The following is a 9,306-nucleotide window of genomic DNA, read 5'->3' on the forward strand; positions in this document are numbered from 1 at the left end:
TAAATAATACCCACGTGCCAATTTAATCATGACATATGTCTAGCCACGCAATTTAATCTGTGTTATGTTTTCTTATCCAAAGTCCTTATTAATTTATTGTCTTTTTTTTGGTAGGGAAATCTTCCACCAGATTATCATATCAGCCTAATAGATATTGGTCTAGTACTTGAATATCTCATGGGTGGAGCTTATCGCTGCAACTACACCCGGAAAAGTTTTCGGACTCTTTATAATAATTTATTTGGACCAAAGAGGGTAAGAATGAGTTCATTCTGGATGTGGGCATCGTACTGATGGTAAAAAATAAGTAGTACTCTGTTCCTTCATTTTTGTTAAACACTGCATGTTAAATTCTAAAGGAATGCTGCAAGATTGAATGAAGAGCTCCAGTAGGGAAGTTACATAAGAAACCTGTAAGACATCTCTGTTAAAGGATGGGAGGACACGAAAGGTGGTGAATACACTGATCTGGAGAGGAATTTCCTCCTATTCCAGTAGTTTACAATCCAAGCATTTCTGACTGTGGTGTACTTAGAAGCACTTTTTTTTTTCAGCTTTGGTGACCACATGGTGATTTTAATTCTCAAAGCAATATATTATTGACTAATTCATTTAACTCTTCCATTTGAACCAAAATCTTTCACTTAGGTGCAGCATAGAAAATATTTGCTAACCCATTGCATTCCTGCAAATACAATTAAAAGGGAGAGTAGTGATGATGATGATGACGATGATTGGTACAATTATTTAGAATAGTAAGTTTAATAGTAAATATTGTGCATTTGTAGATGAAAATGGTTTTGCTTGGTATTGTTTGGTCTTTGAATTTTCTCTTCCATCTAACTGATTTTTCTTTTCTATTTTTTAATATTCAGCCAAAAGCTCTTAAACTACTAGGGATGGAGGTAAGTTGGATTTGTTGTAAAATACTGGTTTATCAGAACATTTCTTGATTCAGTTCTGCTCTTGCTCTTAACTTTTTCATTATGACTTTAAGTAAATTTCAACTGGACAGGATATTCCATTTTGCAAACATTTTATTAAATACTTCTGACCATTTTTTATGAGTAGCATCCTTAGAACGGCTTAAAGCTCTGTTCAGTAGTCTTCAGGCATTTTTTAGCACTATTATGTAATAACATGTTTCATGTTGGAACATACTGTAGATTTTATCATTCATGTGTGAACATTGATGATATTGAAAAGAGAATGTGATCCAGCAGTGCTACTTACGGTGAAATCTCCTTTAACCATGAAACAGCAATTTCTGGGCCGATGAAGTTTTATCATAGAGAAAACCTTTAACTGGAGTGAAAAATCAAGGTGGTCAGACAAGTCAGCTGCTGTTCTCCACTATAAAACATCTTGCTACTGTGATGGCACCGTGCTTTGTGAATGATAGGCTCATCCAGAATTTGGATCCAGCTCCTGCATCAATTACTTGTGTGTCTGCAGAAATTTGTAATTGAGCAAAAACAAATCTGGGATGATGCCCAAAAACTTACTCTGTTTTGGTGGTAGTTGCTTCTGTTTCTGAAAAAAAAGTATTACAATAGACCAGAAAAGCACTGCCAGCACGGGGCCAGGCACGCTCCTTGGGAAGTGTGCTTTTATTGACATGAGAGTGTTCAAGCACAGGGTGTGGACATCCCTTATGTTATATTTGATGTGAATCATACCCACACACAAATGCCTCTTTTTCCCCAAGCAGATAAGGAGCCTTTTTCTCTACAGAGAAAGTCTATGTTATGTTTAACCTCTCTCATCTGCTTCCCTTTTTCTAATGGCTCAAGGCCAAAAGCTCAGCCCCTCAGAGGTGTGACCCTCTCTGGTCAGCATTGACCACAGTGCTTCTCCAAAAGCACATTTTGATTTTCTTTCAAATGTTCAATGCGGCACAAACCCAAGTGCCCTCTCCACTTGACAGCAGGTATAGCCCACTCCCTTCTTCCAAGAGAAGGAAGAGTGAAAAGAAAATTTAATATTTCTTCTGCTGAAGTGGGCAGTAAACTGATGTGACTTCAGCTGCTTTGGGATTTTCATTTTCAGTATTAGCAGCTCTAAAAGAAGAATTTTAGACTTGTCAACACTTTGTCTTTCTTATCTAGTTTTTATTATTATTATTATTTTCTTAGTGAGAGATTCTCAAATCTCCATTTGAGATTTCACATCCTGTGCTTCAGAGAGGCTCAACACTTCTTCATGTAATTAATGACCCTTGAATTTCTGTAAGAGACAGAGGTCACCACTTGCAGTTCTTAAAACTGCTGAAGGAGAAGTGCATGCTTAATTGCTGACTGAAGAGTCATCTTTGGAAGCCTGGGGTGTGAGGCTGAACTCTGAACTTGAATTTAAGTTCATATTTTGTTGAAAAATAGTGTTTTGTTGAAAACAAGGACTGACTTTGTAGAATAGTAATTGCTTTTACTTGCAATCCACTTCTGAGGCTGGAATCCAGGTCTAGAGTGATGTTGAGCTGTCTACACCTATATATGCATTGTTCTTCCTACATTATTTAAACCCTAATTTTCCCAATCATGGCTTTTCTCCCTTCAGGATCCTGCTTCATTGTCACTACTTCCCTTCAGTTACTTCCATCCTCCCTATCCCTTTAAGACATGGGATCCTTATACCTTCCGTTTGCACTGCACACATAAGAGGAGATTGCTTATTCCCAGGTGAACACTCCCTTTGGTATCTTGCTGTTCTAAAGGACTCTGTCTGCCTGTCTTTTCCATTTGCATGTTGCCACTCCACCTGCATGTGGGTCTGAAAGCTGCCTGGGTACCCGTGAGATGTGCAGGTATCCCTGTTCTTCAGGGATGGACACAGACATACGGAATGAGAAATGACAGGGGAACCTATTCATAGAGAATTCAGCTTTGTTAGAGCTCCCTTGGCACAACTGGTGCACTTCCACATGTGGTAGAGATGTGTGCACAGTGCAGTGTGAAGGGATGCCTTCAGAACCAAAAGGTCCTACTGCCCTTGCCCAGGATGGGTGACGCGGAATTACGTGTGCAAGGAACTAAAACCTGAAGCTGCGTGTGCTTGCCCAGTGCATGCTCATGTCCCATGTCCCATATGTCCCATGCTATTGGCTCATTCTAGCAAACAGCAAAACCAAGTTAGAACTCTAAGTATTAATGTGTCCTCTCAGTACTTGTACTGTGCATGGTGCCCTTGCCAGGTGGGCTGTTATAGACTGATGGGAACAATTTTTCTTTTTTCTTCCCAGGATGATGAGCCTCCCACCAAAGGGAAGAAGAAAAAGAAAAAAAAGGAGGAAGAGATTGATATTGATGTGGATGACCCTGAAGTGAGCCGCTTTCAGTACCCCTTCCATGAGCTGATGGTGTGGGCCGTGCTGATGAAGCGGCAGAAGATGGCCCTCTTCCTGTGGCAGAGAGGGGAGGAATCCATGGCCAAGGCACTTGTGGCCTGTAAGCTGTACAAGTCTATGGCCCATGAGTCTTCTGAGAGTGAGCTGGTGGATGACATCTCTCAGGATCTGGACAACAACTCCAAGTTAGTAGATGCAGAACAGACCTTATATCTACTTGATACAGGGAGTTGTGTGACCTACTGACAAGCTTTACTTTTAGTAAAGTACCATTTATTTCTAGAATATAGTCACAGGAAAGGCCATTTGGAGCCAATTTATCAACAATAAACAAGGCAAAACGTGGTCTCAGTATTGCAAGGCAACACTAGCGAGGAGAAGACTCACATTTTTTTCAGACAGAATGCATTCCTTCTTCGGTTTCTCTCTCTGTAAAACTAGCTAGTTTTATTTCACAAAGTTATTTTCAGAATTTACTCACATAAATTAAGGGGTATCTGATGATATGCCTAAACTGGCCTCAAGATGTTACTGGTCTAAGCAAATTCTCTGGGGTCATTAACAATTTGTTTGAAACAAGTCAAACTTGAGACTCAGTTGTTCTTGTCATTCTACATGTATGTGGATAAACATGATGCCCTGTGAACAGACTCAAAACCACAAGTGCAAACAAAAACTTCACCAGACTTTTCTTGTATTTTCCAGAGATTTTGGTCAGCTGGCTGTTGAACTCTTGGATCAGTCCTATAAACACGATGAGCAGATTGCCATGAAACTACTGACCTACGAACTGAAAAACTGGAGTAATTCTACCTGCCTGAAGTTGGCTGTGGCAGCCAAGCACAGAGACTTCATTGCTCACACGTGCAGCCAGATGCTCCTGACGGACATGTGGATGGGGCGCCTGCGCATGCGGAAGAACCCCGGCCTGAAGGTACCTCTGTGCAGGGACAGGGTCAGGGGTGGTTTGGGGCATTAACACTGCCTGGGACAGAGGGTTTGCACAGGCAAAATTGGCTGACTAAGGGGAGATTTTTAAGAACATAACCTGTTTTAATGCTAAGTTCTTTTGTTTCCAAAATCAGCATATCTAAGGAATATTACCCCATGACAAAGGAAAATATAACTCCATGAAAGACTCAACATGACTGGAATCTGAGAGAGAAGTTGTGGCTTTCAATAAAGCATGAGATCTGTTAATTGAGAACATATTCATTTGATTAAATATTAGTTGGATACAAGTAAAACGATCTCCATTAGGGATCTATGCAATGGGAAGGGAGATAAAATGAACCAGATGTGGGCACATGCTTCTTATATTGTTCAATATTGTACTAGAAGACACAAAGTCGACTCAGTGTTGCAAAGAGTGAAATCTGTGCAATTGCATTGTGTGAAACTGTGATTTTTATGTTGCTCCTCTGTGATTTGATGATGCAGTCTCTCTTACTGATTGTAGTATTTCCCAATTGCTGGATTTACAAAAAAACGGGTAATGTGAGGGGGGTGGCACAAAAGAGAACATCAGTGAGTCAACGTTAAGGAAGCAGGGCAGTGCTTGCTTGTGTATGTTTTCATGTGAATATAATCCTTTCCTTGCTGTGTTATGCACTTGCTGTCACCCATCTGGAAACCCATCCTGCTGGTGCTGCCTTCAGTCTCACCTCCTTATTTCCTCAAATCCCCCCTTGCTGACAAAGTGCTGTATCTGTCTTCGCAGGTTGTACTCCCAAGTTTGCTGACACACACATTGCACTGTCTCTGTCATTCTCAATTTATTTCCACTTTCCCATGTCTCCCTCTTAAAACTGTTTAAAATCTTCAGACAAGTGTCCTGCCTTTCAGATTGCATCATGGTGCTTTCTAAATCTGTTTATTTTCTTCCTTTCTCTTCTCCAAAGAATTAATCGACCTCCTGATGTTCTAGTTTCATCAGCTGCATTCTTTTCTCTGCTCTTTTTCTGTACTTTGACTTGTGTTTCTTCATCCAAGCAATCTCATATAGTAAAAGAATTCTCCCAGTGCTATCTGCAAAACTTCTTTTACCTTTCATAGGTTTTTTTAACTATTAAAAGTAATTATAGTAGCTAACTAAAGTTACTATAAACTCCAGTAACAAACATGAACCCTTTTCTAACCAACATTGTGTCTATTCCATAACGTTTCTTTAGATAACACTAATTTAGCAGCACAGTTTCTTAATTGCAGAGTATTTGTGGAGATGAGAGGCTTTTCAGGGTGCCATATTTTCACAGAGTACCTTATTGCTTCATATGAACTACTTACTCATTTCTGTAGTTTGAGGATAGCACAATATCTTGAATACTATACAAAAGAAAATTTTGTTTATGGGATTCGCCTTGTTACGAAATCTATAATGTAAATGAATATTGAGTTGAATTCTTTCTTGTTTACAGGTTATAATGGGGATTCTCTTCCCTCCCACCATCCTTTTCCTTGAGTATCGCAGTTATGATGATTATTCCTACCAGACATCAAGAGAAAATGAGGAAGGCAAAGAAAAGGAGGAAGAAAATGCGGTCAGTAATGGAGAGTATTAGAAAGTTCTAATATCTCAATAGTGCTCAGTTTTCTGACTTTTCTGATTATGCTATAGGTCACTCAGGTAAATCTCAACTACCTCTGTGGGATAAAAATCAGTGAAGAGTTTGGGGAATGTACAGACTGGATTCTAAGGGCATGTAAATTGTCTTTGTAGTTCCACAGATTTATAGAATTGCTATTTTCGTATTTTTTAAAAGAGATGTGTTGCTCAGGAGAATCACTGCAGAGTTATCAGTTGGCTGGGGCTGTAGTTGAGGAAAAGCTTCTATTTTTACAACTGTATATTGATGAAATCTGACAACCTTGGTCTTCCAGGATGCAAATGCAGATACAGGCTCCCGAAAAGGTGATGAAGAGAATGGAAAGAAAAAACAAAAGAGCCTTCCAATTGGAACAAAGATCTATGAATTCTATAATGCACCTATTGTCAAATTTTGGTTCTACACAGTAAGTCATGATGATTAAATGGATAGTGATCATTTCTCTCACACCTGTGAAACCGAAAGGATTTCAATGTAAAAATAAGAACCAAGTAATAAATAAATAAATACAGTACTAACTTCCATGGGATCTGATGAGTAAAGCACTCCCTTTATTCAGAGAAAAAGGCACAGACAGTGAAACAAAATGAATAACTGAAGTTTATGCTGTCAGTCTCTGAAGCTCCTACATGCTTCAAAGGAGGCTCTGTGTGACTGATCATACCCCAACCTCAGTGCAAGCTCCACAGTGCAGTCACTCCATCCAAACTAGGCTGGATTCTTTTGCTTTCCAAAAGGTCCTGGTTCCTGTTCTGCATTGAGATACACTTTAGGAGCCAAGAAGAGATCCCACGGTGACAGTGCTTGCCATTTGCTCTGCTGCTCACCTGAGTGCAGCGCAGATGGAAGCACAAATCCCAGTCTGCTAAGACTTAATAAGTACTTTCATTTAAATAATTAAAATCAATCTAAATGAAAATAATGTTTGACAAGCATCTAATTTTCTATTAAGTGCCTCAAGAATTATCTGGTGCCAAACTCAGTTATAATAAAACAGAAAATGTATAAATACTACTGCTTATTCATTTTTTCTGTGCCCTAGATACTGGTTTCTTTTTTATTCAAAGTTAGGATGCTGGATACCTCGTAGGTCACAATAATATGTAGGCTTTTAGTTTTAGCACCTTGTAATCACAAAACTCTGCACTGATCCCTTTCTGCTGCCTGTATTAATGATCTAAAAGAAAAAATTACTATTTAATTTCAAAGAAAAGTATTCAACATGATTTCACAGTGTAAAGAAATTACTTTTTCATAGGTTAAAAAAGCCTCATGCACAAATGGCCTGATTTAGAGGGCTTTAGAATTGCTGTTTTTCTTCTTTCAACAAATGAGATAATTCAACTGTCTGGATCATATGTTCCACAGCATCTGCGGTTCCTTTAGCTGCTGGAGGCCTGTGGCCTGTGCCAGTGTGCCTGGCAGCTATGGAGGGGCATTGCAGGAGGACTGCTTCCTTCAGAGAAGAAAACATTTCTTCCTGTGCATGGAAAGGTCTTTAGCAGCTGAATATTTCACACAGAGCCTCAACATATGGGTTCATACATGTGTGAAGGTCACAATTAGCAAAATTAGTAGGGAAATGAATGCAGGGGGCTTTGAATACTGCCTAACTGTGGGAGAACTGGGATCTGTCACCTAAAATCCATAAAGGAATTTTTTTTTTGGTAGATATCATACCTTGGTTACTTGATGTTATTTAATTATATCATCTTGGTGCGGATGGAACGGTGGCCATCAGTCCAGGAATGGATTGTCATCTCCTACATTGTGACCTTGGCTTTGGAGAAAGTAAGAGAGGTAAAGTCTGACCATACCAACATCTCACAACCCTTACAATGAAGCTCCCTCTTAGAGGTTGGTAATGGATGGACTTGTGCTCAGGGTTGAGAAGCCAAATATGAGAGAGAAGATTCTCATTTTCACAGTCCCAAATTGCCCTATCGCTGCAGAGTTATGACCCATCTATACCCATTTCCATGCATTAAACCCTTCTCTTACTGGGCAAAGAGCTCAGGCAGAAGTGCCCTGCATTCAGGAGTGAAAAGTAATGTTGTCACTCTGCTCTGCATTTCTGAGGAGAGGCAGGGCCATAACCCATGAAGGAATCCCAGTAGGTCCTGTCTGTTATTACTGGTGGGATCCTGGATGAGAGCTGCAGCAGAGAGGTGTTTGGGGCAATTGGCCAGTGCTCTCTGACTCACCCCTTACTTTTGTGTGAAGAAAGCATAAAAGCTTCTGCAGTGCTCACATGCTGTGGTGTGGTTTGCACTTGGCCTGTCCTTCTCCAATTCACAATCCCCACGTCTCATACCAACTGTATTTGGAGACAAATATGAATGCCAAGACAGTCAGCCAGATCTCCTGGTTTAGATGTTATTGATTAAAACCTACAGCAAAAAAGGTTTTAATCAATAAAGTCAAAATAGAAACAAATATGAAAAGGGGGTTCAGAGGAGGGCCAGGAAAATGATCAGAGGACTGGAACAGCTCTGCTGTGGAAACAGGCTGAGAGGGACTTGTAAGGAAAACAGAGAGAGACTGTTTACAAAGGCCTGTAGAGACAGGACGAGGGGCAGCAATTTTGAACTGAAAGAAAGTAGATTTCAATTGGGCATAAAGAAGAAATTGTTTATAATGAGGGTGGTGAAGCCTTGGCACAGGTTTTCCTGAGAAGCTGGGGATGCCCCATCCCTGGAAGTGTCCAAGGCCAGGTTAGATGGGGATTGGAGCAATCTGGGATAGTGGGAGGTGTCCCTGCTGATGGCAGGGTGCTTGGAGTAGATGCTCTTCATACATCCCTTCCAATACAAATCATTTCATGATTCTATGAAAAGGAAATCTTGCCTGCCAGTAACTAAAAGTATTCTTGCCTGAAATAAAATTTTTTGACAATAGAGGAGGCCTCAGACACCTGTTGCACATGACGAGATTGGTCTTTTTCATGAACATTACTTCAAAAATGTTAAGTTGGAGTTTTTTCTAATGATTTCTTTGTTAAATGATTTTTTAATGGTTTTTTGTTTGTTTGTTTTTTATTTCAGATTCTGATGTCAGAGCCAGGCAAGCTGAGCCAAAAAGTCAAAGTTTGGCTCCAGGAATACTGGAATATTACTGACCTGGTGGCTATTTCAGTATTTATTATAGGAGCAATTCTTCGCCTACAGAACCAGCCTTACATGGGTTATGGAAGAGTGATTTACTGCGTAGATATCATTTTCTGGTACATTAGAGTACTAGATATCTTTGGTGTGAACAAATATCTGGGACCTTACGTCATGATGATTGGAAAGATGGTTAGTGCCTGAATTGCTATAAATTATGTCTTTCAGAACTTCATGGGAAACTAAATTCCTT

At 39.8% G+C, this 9,306-nt stretch overlaps 1 protein-coding gene across 1 annotated transcript in view; it reads left to right on the top strand.

Annotated features, from left to right (window-relative positions):
* The window catches only part of TRPM1 (transient receptor potential cation channel subfamily M member 1), a 94,461-nt gene that overhangs the window by 73,196 nt on the left and 11,959 nt on the right, over positions 1 to 9,306 (top strand). The window contains exons 18-25 of the mRNA XM_027657835.1: positions 115 to 255; positions 876 to 905; positions 3,239 to 3,528; positions 4,049 to 4,277; positions 5,761 to 5,883; positions 6,224 to 6,355; positions 7,621 to 7,749; positions 8,994 to 9,245. Coding sequence (XP_027513636.1) covers positions 115 to 255; positions 876 to 905; positions 3,239 to 3,528; positions 4,049 to 4,277; positions 5,761 to 5,883; positions 6,224 to 6,355; positions 7,621 to 7,749; positions 8,994 to 9,245 — 1,326 coding nt within the window. The remainder of the gene's footprint in view (positions 1 to 114; positions 256 to 875; positions 906 to 3,238; positions 3,529 to 4,048; positions 4,278 to 5,760; positions 5,884 to 6,223; positions 6,356 to 7,620; positions 7,750 to 8,993; positions 9,246 to 9,306) is intronic.

This window comes from Corapipo altera, unplaced genomic scaffold (assembly GCF_003945725.1).
Source record: "Corapipo altera isolate COAL_440 unplaced genomic scaffold, ASM394572v1 308, whole genome shotgun sequence".
NCBI classification, from domain to species: Eukaryota; Metazoa; Chordata; class Aves; order Passeriformes; family Pipridae; genus Corapipo; species Corapipo altera.